The sequence below is a fragment of the Saccostrea cucullata genome, unplaced genomic scaffold (assembly GCF_032062105.1).
Source record: "Saccostrea cucullata isolate Sc308-1 unplaced genomic scaffold, CSIRO_AGI_Scuc_v1 ctg923, whole genome shotgun sequence".
Classification (NCBI taxonomy): Eukaryota; Metazoa; Mollusca; class Bivalvia; order Ostreida; family Ostreidae; genus Saccostrea; species Saccostrea cuccullata.
The window spans coordinates 70,801-92,903 of NW_026936399.1; the positions used below are offsets into that span (position 1 = coordinate 70,801).

Genomic DNA, 22,103 nt, shown 5'->3' on the forward strand with positions numbered 1-22,103 from the left:
CGACTCTAGTTAAAGTTCGTTTAATCTTGCAAATATTATGTATGAAAAATCAAAGTGATATTTTCACTTAAGAAAATATAGGGAGATAACGAACAGTATTCAAGTTCAAAAGTCCATTCAAATAATACAAATCTGGAACATAGCAAACACAGAAGTCTAAAACATCAGAGGTACCACAGAGGAGTGAGCATTCCCTGCCCACCAGTCACATCCGCCGTGTGCTCCTTGTCATGAGCGGAAAATAACGGAGAATCCGTCGTCAATTAAGAGTGTAAATGATGAACCAACAATAAGTATGAAAAAAGTAAGTCAGCATTTGAGGCTTTGATAAATTGTATTTGCTGACAATGTCACTGTATCGACCACAGAACTTACGAAATGATGTATTTAAACGAGGTGATATTCTTGTTTCATCAACTTGTTTGTCAATAATTTGAATATTAAAAATAAAGACAGGAAAGTCTTATCTCTATAAATAGTAAGAAACAAAAAATAAGATCTATTTCATTTTAGTAAGACTGAAATCACCAAAAATATGCCATATCTTACTTTAATGAACGCCAATGATTATTGCGAGGGAAAAACAAATCAATTTTAAACGTACAATTGCTTTATCTTTACAATTATAATTTAACAGGGAAATTGTTTTAATTGTTTTTTAATTCAATTGAGCAATACCTGTATAAACAACAACAAAACAAAACATTACCTGTATACATTTCAATGTTCCAAGAGTATTAAAAATGTTTAATTATTCGATATCATTTTAAGAAATCATACAGAAATGATGACTTAAGTCTATATTCAGTTTAAAGTCTTGAGACTTGCCTACCTTCTTTAACGAGGCAAATTTTGAAAAATTAATATTGTTAGTACCTTTATACTCCACAAAATTATTATATTATGGAATCTCTACTCAATATCTAGAGGACAAGAAGTAAATAGTATAGGGTATATTGGTCATGACTTTTATGCATATACTCTGTACACTAAAGTACAAAGGGCTAAAATTTAAAAAGAACTTGCGACCAAGACAAATTTATTCCGTCAATTACTTCCTAATACACATTAATTTGCAAAATCATTTTTAAATCTTATTTTAAATAAAGAAATATTGAAGATTTTATTTGAAATGATCATTTAGTAAGTTCAATGGTCGATACAATGACCTTGTCATCAAATACTATGTATCATTAAGACGGATGTTTTTCATACTTGTTGTTAGACCATTATTTACACATTGAATTGTCTACGAAATTTTTCGCTATTTCCTGATCATGACAAGGAGCATACGGCAGGTGTGACCGGTCAGAAGGGGATGCTCACTCCTCCATGGCACCTGATCCCACCTCTGATATTTTTGAGGTTCGTGTTTGCTGTGCTCCAATTTCGTATTGTTAAATGGACTTTTGAGCTTGAATATTGTTCGCTATTAAAGGTCATAGATTTGAAGTTAATATTTTCACTAGCATTTCACAAAAAAAATTAATTAAAAATATATTTCATTTAAAAGTTTTAAAATACTTTAACAATATATTGTGTGTTTGTTTTGCTTTTGAACATGTCTACTCTGAATTTTCTGGATTATAGTATTAAGATTTTTCATTTATACACAACAAGATTGCCACTTTTCCTAAGGATTAAAAATAAAGTTAAACTTTGTGAAAGTGCAAGGATGTGTCAATCAAACCCGCCAAAAAATTTTAATTAGTTTTAATAACTTTTAAATGAAATAAGATTTTTAATTAATTTTGTTTGAAATGCTATTAAGATATATAAGTCGTAATATTATAGAGAACATATTAACTTCAAATCTGTGTCCAAGTACCTTTAATAGTTGTAACGCTAACAGTATTTATATGCGTGTATTCATTAGTTTAGCAAAACTTTAACAAATGGTCTTAGTTCAAAATCCTTTTCTTTTTTCTTTCTTTTTTTTAAGAAAAAAGTCCCAAGAATCATATTTAAAAGATATGATACAGAGGTTTTTTGCTTGTTTATTAGTCGTCCCGTTATAGTCTGGTCCTGATTTTTAAAAAGAAGGCTAGAAATAACTTCTAACGGCAAATAATTATTATTTGGTCCAGCATAGTTTTTTAACCTAATTCGAGTATGCTGAATCCGAAAAATTATGCTGGCCTTCATGAAAGTGGCGTTAAAGAGGTCAAAATGGCGATTCAAAATGGCGGACATCCAATTTTTCTAATTTTCTCTTAATCTCGTTTAAAATGGAGAAGTAATGAGTGAATGTCTTACTGAGTGTAATAAAACTATTAAAAATATAATAAAATGCTAACATTATTAGTTTAACTCTGAAAATTTAGCCGTTTTTACACTTAATTCGAATTTTCTCTGATTTATTTGTCTATTGTTTCTTTATTCCTCTTTGTTCAGGATTTTACATTTGCAAATATCCATACACTGCAGATTTGTATTTTCCCTCTACATCTCACTATTCTACAATTGAATGATGGTGCAGCTGTAGGTTAAAAGTCAAAATGGCGATTCAAAATGGCGGATATTCCTTTTTTCAAATTATTTCTTAATGTCTTTTACATAGGAGAAATGATTTGTGAATGTCTTATTGAGCGATGTACAACTATGTAAAATTCCAACAGAACACTAGTATGATCACTTTAAATCATTTAAATTTAAAATGTGTTATTTAGCTCAAAATGGCAATTCGAATGGAGTTTTATACACTCGATTTCGTAAAATACCCTAACTGCTTAATTCTGATTTGTTTTGCAGAAAATAAATAACAGGTTTTTCTTTATGTATGAAATTATGTTCAAATATGTAATAGAAGTTAATGGATATTTTCATTAATGACTTAGGATTTTTATAAAGCGGATTTTTGTTTAATTACTTCTATTATTAAGATAAATTTTTGACGACAATTCCGAAGACATTTCACCTATTATTCGTCATACATGTATCATGCTTCTTCCTATAAAAAGTTAATAATATCATACAATAATTGCTGTTTTGAGGACAATATGAAAATTAAGCTACCCCAAGAGCAGTATTCACCGAGCATTAAGGCGAGTAAACATTGTAGTTCGAGGGTTGCTAAATCATATCAGTTGCTAAATCATATCAGTGGAAATTCTTGATCTAATTTTAGTCCAGAGTAGAAAAAAAATGTTTATGTTCATGTGGAAGATCTAGTGCAACATAACTTGGTATGATTTTTAAAATGATGAACCACGAGCAATTAGAGGGCTTAATTAGAGAGGTAATTGTTACATCATATAAATCTGAATATATTTAATATCCAAACATAAACATTAATTAAGAATTATCAGTATAATATACGTAAACCATAATTTTTTTTTTATTGTCCAGCTCTGATTCTGTGGACCTACATTTGGATTTTGTTATTCTCAGTCAAAAATTCAACTGCATTCTCAAATATTTCATGGTGTGAACGGTCCTCCTCCACCAATTTTGTACTGAACAGTGTATATAAATTAAAAATTTTGAAATTTACAAAATCTGAAAGAAGAAAATGATTGTGTTCAATCCTCCCTCGATTCTTGATACATGTACAACTTTACACTATCCTAACGAAGAAGTGTGGATCAAGTTGCCTTGTAAAGTTCTTGGAGTGTTCAAGATAATTTTGTTGTCAGGAGAAGTGCTGACTAGATCGAAGTCAAGAATGGCTTAGGCCTATAGGTACGAAACCTTGTAAGTGAAAGGAATCACGAGGAATGTGCAGGCGCTATTAAATTGCATAATTTTACAACTTTTCTCACCAAAATATGCACACAATGTGATTCCAGATGATAAAGTTTGAGAATTTTCTTGCTACTAGAATGATCTTTCTACCCTAAAAGAAAACAAATCTATACGCGGTCACGAAATAAAGAGCTACATGTCTTAAATATCAGAGATTTTTTTTTGTAATAATTGAGGGTATAGCGGGAGGGTATAGAGAATTTATTCTATGCTTTATGATTTATTATGTACAGCATTATCCGCAAATTCTCATACCACTAAATAAAATTTGATAAACTTTTACAGAATCTTTATTACGTATTGCCATTGTGCACCTCTTCTTTTACTTTTTGATCCAACACATATTTTGGGTTTCACATAGCAAAACATGGACACTGTGTATTCATATGGGTGACGGTAATATCATTTAGTAAGCTAATTGCTCACAGTACCTCTTCTTCCTTTTGCATAAGGTTTTGGAAAACAAAATAGACTTTTAACATTTGAACATAAATGTATTGTTCCTTGAATGTTGATTGATTGTATATTGTTTCCACGGCTATTTTGCCATGTTTCGGTGGACTATCAGTTTAAATAATCGGTTTTTGGAGGATTTTGGTTTCTCTGGTGGCCCCCTGTGAGCTTACTCTTTTTCGAACTTCAGAGAAAAGATCTTTTACGTGCCAAGTTGGCTGTCATCCTTGACACAGGGCACCGTTTTACTTGAGTGTTGAAAATACCAAAATTTCGAAGACAGAGTGACATATAAAATAAAGCTGGAAGTTCTTATAACTAAAAAGCTAGAACAAAGTCTTCGATGAAATCGGAAAAGAATTTCCTCAGTTATATTTGATGGTATGCTGAGGGATGTTGAGGTAGAAATGCGAGTTGATAAAGACTGGATTCAGGAGTGATTTTAGGTGGACGGGGGCTCAAAGGCTTTGGAACACGGTCAAATACGAGCTGGAAAATTTGGAAACTGAAGTCGAGTTTGTTTTAACTATTTCCAGAAAAAATGAATCTTTTCTGATATTTTTTGTTTGTTTATATTTAATGGAATAATCAATATACTATAATTATATAAAAAAAAAAACAAACTGTAATTTATTTTCAAATTGAGCAGTTTGAGTTTTTTACGAAATACGAGTGAATATGACGTCCTTTTAAGTTTTGAGTTGATTAACAGATTTTAATTTAAACGACTAAATTTTCCGTTTTTAAGTGTTCATATTAATGTTCTATTGGAATTTTTGCATTAGTTAATTGTACTCGCTCAGTAAGATATTCATAAATCATTTATCCTATGTAAAAGACATTAAGAAATAATTTGAAAAAAGGAATATCCGCCATTTTGAATCGCCATTTTGACTTTTAACTTACAGCTGCACCATCATTCAATTGTAGAATAGTGAGATGTAGAGGAAAAAATACAAATCTGCAGTGTATGGATATTTGCAAATGTAAAATCCTGAACAAAGAGGAATAAAGAAACAATAGACAAATAAATCAGAGAAAATTCGAATTAAGTGTTAAAACGGCTAAATTTTCTGAGTTAAACAAATAATGTTAGCATTTTATTATATTTTTATAGTTTTATTACTCTCAGTAAGATATTCACTCATTACTTGTCCATTTTAAACGAGATTAAGAGAAAATTAGAAATATTGGATGTCCGCCATTTTGAATCGCCATTTTGACCTCTTTAACACAATTTTCATGAAGGCCAGCATATTTTTTCGGATTCAGAATACTCGAATTAGGTTAAAAAACTATGCTGGACCAAATAATAATTATTTGCCGTTAGAAGTATTTTTTTCTATAAATCGAACCAGACTATTATTTTTCCACTTGTTTTGCGATACCACCACTTGCCGCTGGATGGCTGCACTTACGTCTTCTGAGCATTGTAAGATCTTTCTCGTGCCAGCATCTACTGCAACAGGGACTTCGTTTATTTAAACTCATTGAAAGGACTGCCCTAGCGGCCATAAAACTTAGACGAGCTCACTTTTGATCTTAGTCTCACTTTAACCAAAGGAATATATAGTTGAAAAGTGAGACTGAGATCAAAAGTGAGCTTGTTTAAGTTTTATGGCCCCCAGGCTGAGTTGCTGAGTTGATCCGGACGCTGCTTGATTTGAATCCCGCGGTGGTGGAACGTGGAGACAGGTCCTTCGGGTAAGACCGTATACACCGAGGTCCCAGATGGCAGGAAGTGCTGACACGAAAAAGACCCCTCACTGCTGAATGACCCTGGTATATAGGTCTAAGCATACGTATAAATCTGCAGTCCTCCACTTGAAGTGGTGGTCTCGATATGAAACAAAAATTTCCCAAAGGGGCGTTAAACAACAAAAAACAAACACTATTCACAAGCAAAAAGAGACTTTTGTTGTTGAAGAGGCTGAAATTTTCCTAAATTAATAATAAAAAAAAGAATTCATAGCAAACAACATTACATAGTGAGACAGAGTGGAAACGAGAGAAGTTGAGTATCTCGGGTGACATGATTTACCAGATTTTCAAAAATGGAAATAAATAAAGTCTACTAATTATTTATTTACAAGAAAACTATTTCTTTTTCAACAGTTACCAAGGAAACACTTCAAACATACATGAAAGACGAAGCTTGTAAAAGAGTGTAAATGGAGGAAAATCACATCTTTAAGATTCATTCTACAATTAGACCATTGCTTTTTGCTTGTTTAAAGAAACAAAAAAATTTGAAACTTTTAGATAAAATTGGAAATGCATGAAGTCTTTATGTATCTGTAGCTGTTTGATGCACATTTGCAAAACTTTTTTATATTGCACTGTGAAGCAAATTTTGTCATCCATAGTTCTGTCAAGTTAGCTATATAAATTTGCAGTGACAATTAACAATCCTTAAATCATGAACTCTCATTCATGTATATTTAAGATATTTCCAAATGATTCAATGATTCTCATAAAACAAAAAAGAAGAAGAAAAAAGAAGAAGGAAACTGTGAAATCATTTAAATTTTGGGGATGGAGACAATTTTCGTTGATTGTCTAAATTTACAAGCTTGAGGGGACCTAATGCTGTGCATTCACTCATATTTATATAAAAGGGAAAATGAGTCTGAAGACCCCAAAAAATAAGTTGTTGAGGATGTGAATGTGGATGCAGTGTTACAACGAATTAAAGGAATATTTAACAATAAAATCTCACGATCCCAGCTTCTTTAAGCTACTTAAGGAAATTTTCGTTATTTGGAGAAAAATTGGTCTGTGGGGATTTGATTTCTTCGATGACAATTGCTTATCAAAATTTACATTCTGTGGCTAAATCTATTCGTGGATCTGATTAGACCACGAAAAAAAATGAAAAATAAAAGCCCCAGATAAATGATTTCACGGTACATTATACTCAGTACGAGAAACTATGATTGTTATGGGAAAAAAATTTTAGTAGTTCAATATATCTGTAGTTTTGTGATTTTTCAAGCCATTTCAATGCCACCATTTTCACTGTTGCTGCATGTTGATTTCAAAATGGATGCCCTAGTTGTATCGCAACTGTAAACGTAGGTTCGATAGGTCTGTGGCGACTTGAAGCATTTCAGAACACTTTTCAAACTGTCTTGGAAGTTTTTAGACATTATGCCATACACGATAGGATTGACACAGCTGTTTGCGTATGACATAAGATGGAAGGCCATGCGCAGTGGCTTCAGGATGCCCGTATGCAGATTATCAATAACTTTGAATGCAACCAGCAAATTGTTCAAAAGAATGGGCCCCCAGCATATTGCAAAGAGCACAACTATCACCATTAGCATGAGGATCACCTAAAAATTTAAAAAGCATTTTTATTAGTTATCATTCTCTGAATGATTTATTTAAGGAAATAAATGTAAAGTCAACATGCTTCAATTAAAAATGCTTTGGGCTCACTAATGATATCAAAATATGCTGAATATACTTTAATACAACATTTGACAGAGTGATTATATTTAATATCAAAGAGAAAAGTAAAATTTATGTGTATTATCGCATAATACGTAGAAATTATGAGCACGAAAACACAAGATCAAATTATTGAAGGGAAACACATTTTCAACAAATACCCAAAACCGTATAAAAGCCATCCCACTACAAAGTCGGCAACATTAAAAACAACCATTCCGTGTAAAAATAAATTCTGCAGGTGTAACAACGAATAATGAGTCCGATGGAAATACGACAGGGTCATTCGTCATTATACCATCAACAACGGGAGAAAGGAAATATCAACCTACGTTACCTCTTTCCTGTTTTGGTGCCCTCGTTACATACACTATCAACACCAATAGGAATGAAATCTCAAACTCCTTTTACCTGTTTTCTGGTTTTGGCGTCCTTGTTACACCATCAACACCAAAAGAAAGAAATATCAACCTACGTTTACCTGTTTTCTGGTTTGGCGCCCTCGTTACACCATCAACACCAAAAGAAAGAAATATCAACCTACGTTTACCTGTTTTCTGGTTTGGCGCCCTCGTTACACCATCAACACCAAAAGAAAGAAATATCAACCTACGTTTACCTGTTTTCTGGTTTGGCGCCCTCGTTACACCATCAACACCAATAGGAATGAAATATCAAACTCCTTTTACCTGTTTTCTGGTTTTGGCGTCCTCGTTACACCATCAACACCAAAAGAAAGAAATATCAACCTACGTTTACCTGTTTTCTGGTTTGGCGCCCTCGTTACACCATCAACACCAAAAGAAAGAAATATCAACCTACGTTTACCTGTTTTCTGGTTTGGCGCCCTCGTTACACCATCAACACCCAAAGAAAGAAATATCAACCTACGTTTTACCTGTTTTCTGGTTTTGGCGTCCTCGTTACACCATCAACACCCAAAGAAAGAAATATCAACCTACGTGTACATGTTTTCTGGTTTTGGCGTCCTCGTTACACCATCAACACCAAAAGAAGGAAATATCAACCTACGTTTACCTGTTTCCTGGTTTTGGCGTCCTCGTTATATGTGGTTGGTGCTGACTTTGTTGATGTTCTTGAAGAGGGTTGGTTCAGAAAAGATGTCTCTCTTTTCATTCCGCCATTGTTTGGAGTAGCGGAAGAGTAACTGTACTCACTGCCAATCACATGAGCAGAAAAAAAAATATTTATTACATCATTTTTCATTATCTCGTCATTTATTTTACTGATCATTAACAGTGTTTATATTTCTCCAATAGCTTATCCATTTGTATGAACTACTTTCTTTTACAATGAAATACTATTTTTCGATTTTTTTTTTCTTTAATAAATTTGAACTACTTTTTGCAAATTATCATTTCAACATATCTGTATCAGTCCTAAATAAAGATAAATCCTAAACAATTAAACTGCAGGTAACAATATCCTTTTCTATGATTAAATGTTGGTTACTTCCATGGGTCCTTGTATGCGTTGTCCTAATTCATTATCCTTATTTTTCGATTTACTAGTATTTGGTTTAATTTGAAAACAACTTATCGTAAGTCAATTAAGAAATATCGGTTGCATTGACGAAATGGTGTAAAGACAAAAAAGATTTTTTATGTTTAAAGTCCTTAACATAAAATCAATACAGCAAACGAGAGCATTTATAATTCATCAAGACACAAACAAGATGATGTAGAATAAGGGAAAGGCATGTTTGAAATTACTGTGTTAGACGATGTTTAAAGAATACTTAGCTTCTCATTTAAGCACAAATTTGATAATTTTCAAGAAAGACGTGACGTAAATATATCTTGGCTAGAAGACAGTTTAAGTGAAAGTACATTTGCTTTCAACAATTTATAGATCTGTAGGGAAACTGAACTACATTTAATTCTTAAAGTAATGAGAGTTTTTCATTAAGATTAAATAAGCTGAGAAGTAAAGCTCCTTATACATGTATATGCCTCTGTAAATCAATTTGAGAGGGTCATTATTTAAAAGTAACGTTTACTACAGAACCATTTTAATTCACGAGAGACAATATTCTAAGCAAATTATTTTAGTTATTTTGAAGGGTATAATTTCTTACGTAACTTGTATATGCAAAACATTTAATTAAGTTAAAAAAAAATACTGTTCAAGCGAAAGGAAACCCAAAAATTTCCCAAACATTCCCTCATGAAAACATTGATTTCATAGTAAACAATAGTGTACATATCCGAAAAAATGGTCTACGTAGCAGTTTCTACTACAACAGAAGAAGAAAAAGTTTTCTGTAGTAGTCAACTCGACTTTCAGATAAATCGTTGACGTCAAAGTTAACTCGAAATAAAAGGCACCACATAGTCAGTCCAGTCTTTTTTAAATATTTGGATGATTTACTGGGTATTGAGGTTCAAGACCAACTACTTATTACACCATTTGACAAAGGAGAGGACATTAGCTTTTTCATCTACAACCCTTCAACTGTAGTAATTTTCCACTATATTACCTGTATAATGTTTGTGTCCCCCAACTTATCAAGAGCATGCTCTACTTACGATAAAATGTTTAAACCTATGAAGGCTACAGACAAATAAATTGATATTTCAAGGATATCAACATCCCATTGAAAGTATTTCGTAATTTCTATAGGTTGCAATGATCTTGTGAGCAAAGAGTTAAAATTTTGACCGACATATTTTATACCAATTCTAAAACCTTGGTTTTTGCACTAAATTTGCCTACTTAATCATCCGTATACATGATCAATACGAAGGGTTCTTGCTTCTTAAATATAGACAATCAAAGTTGACTTCTCGCTTATTCAAAAATTAAGTTTCAAGAAGTTAATTAGTGCTCTTTAAAGTTGCCATAGACATGACAACACAAGTATTTTTTCGTGTAGTTACATATCAACAAGTTAGGTCAGAAGAATGAATTTGCTAAATTTTGTTTATATTGATTTTGATGTCTTGTGCATAAAAATTATACTATTTCAGGCGATTTTTAAACGTCATTAATTAAATAGAAAAGCAAATTTGTACGTATTTTTCTACTTTTACTTCCACAAGAAAAAAAACAGTTCCCTAATGCTATTGAAAAGATTTGGCCTTTATTTTTTAGTTTAACTTTATTTTGTGCTATATATACTTAGTATACAGTTTTTTTTTATGAATATGAAGATATATTTAAAATACACATTATGAAAAATATTGATACTATAACTTTGGAAATGTTCATGAATATACTTTCTTTAAACTACATCTACAAGTAAGAAAAATCTTACTTGAAAATTGGAGAAAACAGTCAAGGACAAAGAATCAAATTGCCCACAAACAAGTTAAATAAAATTTTATTTGAAATGGTTAGAGAATCTGACACGTTATTAATATTGGAAAAAGAAGAAGAGAGAGAGAATCGTCCTAGTATGTCTCCTGTAAGATGTAAGATTTGATGATTCCTTTCTGAATATTTCTTTTATTCATTGAACTATAGGAAATATATTTTTAACGATAGCATCTGGGCACTTATATAAAATAAGGGTTCTTTTTTTAAAATAACATCGATAATATCGGGATAGTTATTCAATGTGCAGTCAAAGAGTGAGTAAAAGCTCAAAAAATGGCTTCTAGATAGTTTCTTTCTCAAAAGCCTGATTGTTTTTTATACAAAATTTTATCAATGGAATATAAAAAAAGACTGGAATCACTGCAGAGCCACCAATTAAAATTCGTTTAAACAATTTTGCAATAAATTCGTCAACATGATGTAATACCTCCCAGATCTTAAGACTGCCCGTTTTGATACCACGTCCCAAATTTCCAAGGAAATTCTGATGTAGGTAACTAACATCACGCTCAGCGGGATCGTGAACAGAATGACAAACATGTATATTTCGTAAGCAATCTCGAAGCCATGGGACAAAAACTGCTTCACACACCAATGGGCGGTGACTTTATCATTGCCTACTTCTTTCAGCTTCTACAAAGGAGAATTTATTTCATTTGATCCAGAAATCACATTTGTTTACATAATAATTTTTCTTGATAGTAAGTAATTTTTTGGCTGATCAAATGTTTGTTTATATAAAAATATTAAGTTTATATACCTCTTCCTGTATCTGAGAAGTTTTTTATGACGAGATGAGTGTATGTTTATGTAATTTTTTGCCGTTATTGATTGTTATCACACGATGCCTTTGATGTGATACAGGGATTTACTGACCTGAACAAACACAGTTGGAAGGGCGATGATGAACGAGGCGATCCAGATTAAAATGGTAACAATTTTCGCATGTTTCGTGGTACAAACTGATCTTGCTCGAAGAGGATACAGAATGGCTACAAACCTGTTAATAAAAAGTAAATACAATTTAAATTAGTTTTGTGGTTAAATTAACCTTGGACAAGAGTATGCTTTCAAACAATAACATAGCGATTTATTAGATTACCTTAACAAATCTCAAATTTTGCAATCATTTCAAGCAAGGCGGTATGAAAGAATAAGACAAAAATCATTTGAAGTATGTCTCTAGCTAGTTTCCTGAGTCTAAAAATTTCATTAGAAACCCAAGCAGAAAATATATGTTTTACTTAAATAAAAAAAAAAATGATATTATGTACGTAGATTTAAAATTATATTGTATGATCATTTGATGCTTTTAATATTGCAGGCAAGACGAAAATATTATTTTTAAATTCTAAATATTAAATATATAAATATGAAAACTTGAATTAATTAATCTATTTTGAAAATAGATTGAACGGTCAACCAGTACAAACAATTTTAAGCATTCTTGTGAAAGTTCGGTGTTTAGAAAATCATATACAATGAGCAGAATGAAGTCAAAAGATATCTCCACAATTATATATGATCATGGTCTTGACAGATTCAACAGTAAGCATGGTCTTTTATGAATCCCAGGAAATCACAAACTATTCATCGTAGCTGATCTGGTTTGACGTTTGAAAATGAACACTTAAACATCTTTTCGCTGGTAATATAATAACGATCGAACAAGTGCCATTATTTCTTACAAATATGTCTTTCAAACTGCTGTAAACAAACTCGTACTTTTCCCCTGAGAACAAAATAGGAAATTTCTTGGAATCTTGGAGAGAGAAAAGGCCGCGATGTGCAAACATTTTGTATACAGAAAATCTTATTAATTCTTTATATCAAGTCATAAGTAGGTTAATATTTGCAGATATATCTAGAACGCTTGTCTTAAGATAATAAGTGTACCAAACAAAACATTTTTTTCACATTAATATTTAAGGAAAAAGTGTTGATAATACAAGGATATATACAAACCCATTTGATGTTATCATTTTGCAAATTCTACGGTCGATGAAATATAAAGATACTGTACGAACCGTAATCAAATTCAAAAGTCTTCAAAACAATACAAACTGGGAGCAAAGCAAACACGGACTTCTAAAAATAGAGATGGGATCAGGTTCCATGGGATAGTGAACACGCCCTGTTTACACATCACACCTTTCATTTGCTCCTTGGGCAAACGGATAAATCCGTAAAAAACTCGGTATGAAAATATACTTTGTCCAAAAATTTGTATGAAAATGCCAGTCAACATTCGATTTAAACTCAGATTATATTTGCTGACAAGGTCATTATATCGACGTGACATTCGATAGAGATATTGAATTGATAGTCATAGCAAATTGATTGACCTTTATATGTAATTCTAATTTTACAAGTTCACTGAAGCTAGTTTTTTGCGCACACTTCTAAATTTATGTAGATCATATCACATCCATATCAAAGTAACGCAAACACAAAGTTTGTGGAATTTGTCATTTATTATACATGTATAAATGACCTTGTTCTTGAAAAAATGTGTAAATTTGTACAAAACATTAGTTGATCTCCCCAGTGTAACATATTGCATGAAGAAAATCCAAATAAATGACCTTGTTCGTTAATACAATCCGTTGTTAGCTAGAATGTTGTCCGATTTCGTTCATACCAATTGTTACGTTATTTTTTCATACTGAATTAACTACAGAATTCTCAGTTTATCCGATCATGACAATGAACACAGGGCGGGTGTACAGGGAATGCTTTCTCTTTCATTGCCCTGACCATGCCTCTGTCTTAAGAGGTGTGTTTGCTCTGCTCACAATTTGTAATATGTCAATAGAATTCCGAGTATAATTACATGTACTGTTCGTTATCTTCATATTTCTTCCATATTTCATCCTTTGCATATGTTGAATTTGTGAAACATATCCATAATTACAATAAAATCGATGTGATTTTAATAATGGATGGATAGTTTAAAAAGTTAGGCTTTGATAACTGTGTCCTGAATGACCACGGTGATTACGTACATTATTTGTATTGCTTTATGCTTCATGAGGACTGTAATCTTTTGGATTTTTATACCCAAAGTACTAGATCAATTTCAACTGAATTTTAAATTAATTTCCATAGGGGTAAAAATATATATCATACTAGTATATAATTAATATACTGTGATTGAAATATATGGAGGTATCGAACAGTATTCAAGCTCTATATCGTTCATAAAAAAAGATTTTCGCAAAATGCAATAAAACAACACAAATTTAGAGCAAAGCAAATGTTTCCACCTGAAAAATAAGAGATGGGATCAGGTACCATGGAAGAGTAAGCAGTCCGTCGACCGGCACACTGAGCGCTTAGTTTGGATCAGAAACACTGCGTAAGCATGACAAATGAAATGAAAAATGCAGTCGGCAATCGACCCAATCAGCAACAATTTCATAGCGATCACAGTACAGTGTATTTACAAAATGATGACTTGAAACGACGTTGATAATTATTCTCCCTGAAATTCAAGAATTTAATTCAAATAGCGGGAAAGGATACTACAAAACATTCTAATAATATGAATCTGTTCTTGACCTTGTGGAAGAGAGGCGAGCTCGAGAATAGTAAATTCTTCTAAATTGTAAGAAGACTATATATATTTTCACCCTTTTCCAATTTACACGAAGACAGGATGTGAATTTTAAAATCATTACATAGGAATAAATATCTTTGAAACTAAATCATATATTTTCATGTAGATCTACACGTAGAATATAACATATTTGAATTTCGAATATATAATTATTCTAGGCATTGTCAATATCAGTAAAAATACTCTCGTAACAACAAATTTACGGAGATACATGTATATATCACACATTCAATAAAATTACCTTCGTAGTTTTTTTGAGTTTTTTTTTTATATAAATTTATGAATTGAGTGATGCAAAGGAAAACCAATGATCAACAATACCGAATTTTTAAGACTTTATAATAACTAGGTATGTGTTGCAAAGGTTTTCAAACAGCTATGCTGACCATCATCAAGAATCAATTGATACGAATGCCTAATGTCTTGTATTTCAGGCTCAGTTGCAAACAAAGCTGTCTGAAAATATTTTATGCGATATACTTCAAGGCAAATTAACTTTTCAAATTTTTTTAAAGTTGATAAATAGATTTCATTTTAAATTAGATACAGTGGTAATTGCGCTCTTGAAGAACCGAGACTATAGAAAACTTAGGCAATTACCGTTATGGTACTATACATCAAGAGAACTCCCAAAGGAGGACTTGAATTATGTTCTTCCTTCTTTGTCATTACAAGGTCTAACTAAGAAGACTTTGAACATTTTTTAATATCATATCTAAGAACTTTTGATCAATGCAAAATTTTTTAAAAAGATGAAAAAATTTAAAATTGTTATTGATCTACGCATTTTATTTCGATTTATCTTTTGGAAATCCTTTCTTAATAAATCGTAATGTCTGAGACAAATACTTGAAGTAATAAAGATCCCCGTAGAAGGGTATAAAGAAGCAAGTCAAGCCGACATCGAAAAAGTACTTGCAGCATTATATGATTAAAGTGACCTTGACATCTCAGAATGGAGAGCCAATAAAAAGACTGAGCAAATTTCCTATGTCACCACTTCCCTTTTAGAACACTTTTCTACAATATGAATTTGATTACAGATATGCTATTAAAGATACTGGCGCTGTTTTCTGTCCCTAATAATTGTGTTTTCATTTGTGTTTGAACCACCTACTCCAAAATTAACAACATGAAAAATTACTTATATATATTTTATTCTTTACAAGTTTTTCTACTCTTCTACCATTTCTTTCTCTTATGATATTAAGTGGTCTATTCCTATTTGTGAATGGCGTGTTTTATATTATATACTGGAAGACAGAAGGGTTATAGAATTTTCTTTGAAACAGAGGAATTGATGACATACCTCTCTATGCTCATAACAGTTAACGTCATGACTGAACACACCATGGACACGTTCTGAATGTAGGCCACGAATGTACACAGGAACCCGCCAATCTGCCATGTGTAGGTGAAAAAAGCTGTACACTGAAAATATAATAACTGAACATTTTTAGCAATTGAAGAAGACATTTTGTGGTCTATATGACGTATTCTTGGCAAGGGTCAGGGGCGTGTCGTTCCAAGAGAAAAATGTCAAAGTTTCCCTGATAAATAAAATTGATGCTTGAAAATATCAACAGAATAAAAAAAACTATACATTATAACAATGTGAAGCTTTATTACATCTTTTAACTCTACATTTGTATCATGATGTTGGTATTCTATAAAAAAAACTATAAAAATCACTTTTTGATTGATCGACAATTCCTTGGTTTGAGATAGCAACATAATGGTATATACTCTCCGAAAAAAATACTGACAGGCCGGATTTTGACGCAAAAATGTGTTAGCACCATGTAACATTTTTTAAAGATGAAATTTTTAACTTTAAAGTTTGTTATTCGAACTTTAATCTGGGCTTTTTCAACTTAAAAGTTGGTAATTTCAACTTCCAACTTTTAAGTTGCTTTTCTTAACTTGAATCTTGGATTTTCAAGTTTTAATCTTGGCTTTTCCAACTCATATCTTGGTTTCTTTTACCTTTTCTTTTTTATGTATTTTTTTTAAATTAACTTATTTAATACAAACTTAATATATTGAAACAAATTACAGAGCAGTGAAACTGTTTTAATTATTGAAAGTTTTAAATCAAAACAAAAGTTGAAATACATGTAACTAATTCTTTAGTTGTAATAACTAAATATATAAAGTTGGAATTAGCAACTTTAAAACTGTGAAAGCCAAGATCAAAGTTTGGAAAGCCGGAAAAGACAGTTTCAAGATAAAGGTTGGAGTTACCAACTTTCACGTTAGAATATCCAACTTAAAAACAAGTATGCTGTACATGGCAGTAATACGCTTTCAAATTCTGGCCGTTTTCCCCCCTTTTTGCACCAGCAAGCTACTATCTGTAGTTAGGTTGTAGTGGAAAATTTGAGTTAAAGGGATTTGATTTTGCGATTGACGAAAATGAGGGTTAGTGATGATAGTGTAGACTGAAATTTTAAAATATGTCAATAAGACGTGGATTCCTTGGGTTGTTTTAGAAGAAATGATATTGTTACCGAAAAATAAGTACCAGTTATCTCAAAGTATAAGTTCATCTCCTTTAAACAATTACAGCCACTATTTGATCATGTGTCCCCACCACCCCATAAAAAGCGCTCTAATAAAAAGAGAGAAAGGGTATTTTTAAACGGGCAAAATGTTGATGATAAATATATTTCAATGAAAATTGTGCTTACATTCAACATAAGTCAAAAAAAAGGCAAAGAGTGAATGCAGACATTTATTTTTACATCTTTTTAATTAGCTTAACCTTTGATATTTGTAAACATTTATTCTGCTGATTTTGTGGGAAAAGTGTGGCGCCATTTCAAAGAAATTGACATCACAGGAAATTAGATGTAGCGTTAACCGATACAATTTTTCAAACTTGTACATAATCCCGACTACAGTCCGCTGGTTTCTCTTCATGTTTAGAACAATAATTAATCGATGAAACATGATTGGCATCTAAAAGCACAATTACACCTTATCACATTGATTTATGAAAAATAAATAACTAATTGATACAATTTGTCTCATATCTTAATTGTAAACGTATAGTTCTGCTACCAAAATATTCTTCGCCACAGCAAAAATTAATTTTCCGTAAAATATTAATGAAGTCAGATGTGGTTATTACTATAACCGAGCACAACGCAAATGGAGAAACCAAACATTTAATCTTATCTCTCTCACGGCGAAAACCAGTAGGCAATATTTTGCAATGGAAATAAAAGTTAAAAAGCAGGCCATCTTTTCAAGTGTCTAATGCAAATGCACACAGGGAAAATAAAAATATCGGTGTCTGGTATTTTGGGTGTATTTCTTCTATAGCTGTGGGTTTATTTATAGGAATCTTTGTAGTTGCAGGTTTCTATAATATATCATTGTTTTAGTCCGCTTATGTTTTTATTGTACTGATGAACAAACAAAGTGCGTTTCTATCTTGAGAGGAAGTCATACCGTATATTAAGGGCCGGGAAATCTTCCTTCAGGATATATATTTCCCGGAAGGGGTGGGGTGTTCCGTTCAAGTACAATGCAATGCATATTGTCAGCCACAAAAGAAAATAATTTAACAATTTTGTCGCATTGTAGCAGCAACATTACTATTAAGCAATAGTATCACGTGCTTTTTGTTCTTCAATTTTTATTATTAAATGTACGTACAATTAATACCAAATTGTACCTTTTGGTCGTGGATTGCGACGATTTAAGATGATAACTATCACCTTGCATCGTCGCAATCCACGGCTAAAAGGTACGATTTTGTCCCATTCTAGAGAAAGCTATATGCAGACTCCGGACCATGGTTTGAGACAATGCTCTAATGGCTTGGTTTCTTGCAATTGAATATATCATTTTATATACATGTATTGCCAGATAGTGGGCATGTATATTTGCATGTATATTAATACTAGTATGCAGTACATGTAAACATTGAGTTCTTTAAATTTTATATTTGACATTGATACTTTTAAAATGCTAGTTGCAATGCCTCTAAGCATGAAAGTGGAAACGCTACCCCAGAGAGGAAAATAACTTCCTGGAACTCTGGATAAAGCGTAAAATACGAAAATTTAGTGATCTATGACCATGTTAATGACCTTGGAGCTCCCCCGAAAAAAAATTGATGTACAATGAAAAATTGAGAAGGGTTGTTGTTAATGTTCTTGATGTATGTTGTCAATTGGCTTTCCAGTTCATCAGATTACAGCTCAACAAAGAAGCCGTCAATCAAAGCCTTCTCTCGGTAAACATTACTGTACTTATATTTTATTAGATCAATAGCAGATCACTGATTTCTTTTGATTCCTCATTTACCCCCAGCGTTTTGCTGATTTCACATTTAATTTGTAGGAGAAACGTGCTAAATTAACAACTATTAATTTAAAGTTGACATTTGTTAAACAGATTTATGATTTGCTTTTCTATTTTCTTACGCATACATATTGTAAATATGCAGAAGTTTAGTGTACAGTGTATGTAATATCCTATACTTACATGTTACATTGAAAATAATTTGGACCTACGTTTGGTCAATTACATTTACATACATCTTCGCTTAAAATCACTAATGATTAAAAGATTTTCCTCCGAGTATAATCTAACACAAAAGTATTATTTCTCTTTAATTAAGACTGCAATTATAAATTCCCCAGCTGGGATAATAATAAGCAAACAGGCTAATAAATAAATCTAAGAAGGTCGACTGGACCGAAAATCTGGAAATCTAGGAACAGAATCGTGCAAGGTACATGTGTACTAACTAGTAATGTCTTAAAATTCAGGAACATTCAAATTTACTCCATGGGTGTTACTTTTATTCAAAAAGCATATTTTCTTTACAATTTCAATATTTTAAGTTTTAAGTTAATTGTTACAGTGTATTGTGATATCACACTATCACATAAAATAATAATTTTTCATTAGGTACGTTAATGTTGTTTTGGTTTTTTTTTTTTCATTCTTTAGAGATTAATGAGGTGACATGTTCAGTAAATCATCATAAAATAATCTGTAAATTAAAAAATATATTTTAAAGTCTTGGATGATTTTTTAAAATATATAATGTAAATGTCTTGAGTCTTCTAACTCTAAAATTTGTATATCTTAATGCTTAAACGATGTAGAATGATTAATCTTTTTTGTTGATAAATACCTTGATCGGAACACAAATCAAAACCAGCAGCAGATCAGCTGACGCCAAACTAAGAAGAAAAACGTTTGTAATGTTCTTCATACGAGGAAAGGTGAGGATAGCGACAATGACCAGTACGTTTCCTGCAATACCCAGCAAGCCGATAAGACTGTAAAAAGTCACGCTCGGAACCAGTTCATCTATTGGAAGCCAGTCTGAATGTTCATAACTATAGTTGTAATGATAATCGTAGTCCCAAAAACCGTCATAACCGTAGTCGTATCCGTAAGTATAATTCCCCTTGTCCTCCATGACTTCTCTGATGCAAAGTCTAAGGTCTGTGCACCGCAACTTATATCAAAAAGTGAATAAATGACATTTTGTTTTTAAACAAAACCTGAAGGATATTTTCATGTCAATTATCAACATTTTGATCTCACGAAAAAAGCCGTACTTCTACACGAAGTTGATATCAAAGTCTTATCTTATTAAAACATATTTCAGTATGTTTATTTCGTCATACCTCACCTCATCGGCGTGTTCTCAAATACCACTCCCTTCCATTTCCTTCGGATATATAGTGGCGCAATTGTTTCCAAACACGTTCCTCCCCTAAACTTAACAGTGTGATTCCGATTTTATAGCTCTTCTTGGCCTCAAATGATACTTTGGAAATAAAAAATATATAATCATCTCAAGTTTGTTCCCTCTTGCCAAAATAGAACAAGCGGAGAAGAAAAAAACTTTTGGTTCTTTTAATCCATCGAATTAACTTATCGACCAATTCTTCATTGCTTGGAGACTGGGAACTGTTTCAGTCATCAATGCTTGACGTGTTTATAGAGTCGAGGGTACGATTTCTACATATCATTCCCGGCTTCGTTTACTCCGGCCTTCTCTCGTAGAAATACTAACTTAATGCACCTTTAATTAATCCGACCCTCGGTGCATCCCAGACAATTTATTGTGTTGTAAAAAAAAAAACTTAGAAGATAACAAACTCGAAACAAATTATTTCCTTCTTTTCTCAAATTCAGCATTTTAGTTAAACGAGAGAACAGCTGTAAAATAAAATCTCATCTAAGTAAATTCATCAACAATGGAACTTGAGAAGAAAAAACTAAATACAAGTATATGAAGTTCATCCCAATAGATCAAGATCAAACAGTAGGATTTTAGAAATTCTTTGAATTAATATCAAAACCTTCTCATTGCTGGTCAAAACAAAAATGAGAAGATGCCCACAAGGCCCCGCACTGTATCGGAAGAAGAAATGCAAATTCAGTTTGATCTTCCTCAAATAAATATTTAATTAAATTCAATGCTTTTGATTTCTTCTTAACATCAGCATCAAGAATTTTTTCTTCATGTTAAATGATGAACCTTTCGTATATCTTGCAGAATGGAAATTAACAAAAATTGAACCAAAAATAGAACCAAAAGAAAGAAAACAAAACTCATTTAAAAATACATATTTATTTTGATTTCCTCCATCATACTTTTGAAAGTGGCGATAATTCAACAATATATATGTTTGATTCTAAAGAAACCTCGAAGAAAAGTCGGAAAATGGAAATTCATTGACCCCGAAACATTTGTTTTTCATACAGATCATCTGCGCCCCTCAACCTGAGAATTTTCGTATGTTATTTACTGTGTAAATCCGATGATATGACACAAATGTCAACTATTTTGATGTTAAGTACTAAATAAGTATTTAGCAAGAACAACACAAGACAGAACCCTCCGATACTCTGTCATGGCGACATTTTTTCCCCCAAGAATGACGATTTACAATGTCCCCTTTCTTCTACGGTGAACTAAAAATAATAAAGATATTGCAAATTTATATTTCTAGATAAACAAATCAATTCCGTAAGCTCTGATTTTCTATACTTTTTTCATTTTTCAAACGTTTAATGTTGTTCCTTTTTAATTTTTCAGACAGGGAACGACAACTGGAAATCATTCCTTACACATGCAAGTAAATATTTTTTTGAGACTTCATGAATGAAATTCATTTTTGAAATGTTACAATTGGACGGAATGACATATTCTTATGATACAAATGCATCAAAATAAAATCCGTCGTGAAAGAATTATGCAATCTCTAATCAGAGACCGGGGTTTGTAACATGCACGCAGCAAGATCCATAGACAAATCTAGAATAGAGGTTTGAGAAAAGATAAGAGAGATGTCCTCAATTTTTTTCGTCCTATATCATTTCTATTCTTTCCCCTCCACCATTTTTCTCATTCCATGCACCCACCCTTCAATGTGCTCTTCTCCTACCTTTCCAATTTTTCTATTTTTCAACTTGTATCTTATAATACTTAATTTTGAATTAACCACTTGCA

At 31.9% G+C, this 22,103-nt stretch overlaps 1 protein-coding gene across 2 annotated transcripts; it reads right to left on the reverse strand.

Moving 5' to 3' along the window:
* Window positions 1–6,091: 6,091 nt before the first annotated feature.
* On the reverse strand, window positions 6,092–20,565 carry LOC134245489 (QRFP-like peptide receptor). Of its 2 annotated transcripts, none has more exons than XM_062727761.1 (6): window positions 19,767–20,565; window positions 15,921–16,042; window positions 11,869–11,992; window positions 11,420–11,625; window positions 8,686–8,830; window positions 6,092–7,535 (listed from the first exon to the last, which is right to left on the reverse strand). In XM_062727761.1, exons 1-6 carry the CDS (start codon window positions 20,055–20,057, stop codon window positions 7,188–7,190), a joined length of 1,236 nt encoding a protein of 411 aa, XP_062583745.1. In that variant the 5' UTR covers window positions 20,058–20,565; the 3' UTR covers window positions 6,092–7,187. The 2 variants fall into 2 exon arrangements, with proteins under 2 accessions (XP_062583745.1, XP_062583746.1); XM_062727762.1 differs by having other exon boundaries at window positions 8,692–8,830; window positions 19,767–20,555.
* Between the last annotated feature and the right edge of the window lie 1,538 nt (window positions 20,566–22,103).

What these genes read in the sequence shown, in the direction of transcription:
- LOC134245489 (XM_062727761.1), bottom strand. Translation starts at nt 20,057, where the DNA reads ATGGAGGACAAGGGGAATTATACTTACGGATACGACTACGGTTATGAC. An exon ending in ACTGTTATGAGCATAGAGAG is followed by an intron (nt 11,993 to 15,920) that starts GTATGTCATCAA and finishes TTTTATTAACAG; the next exon opens with GTTTGTAGCCATTCTGTATC. An exon ending in AAACCAGGAAACAGGTAAAC is followed by an intron (nt 7,536 to 8,685) that starts GTAGGTTGATAT and finishes TTAAATTTTTAG; the next exon opens with GTGATCCTCATGCTAATGGT.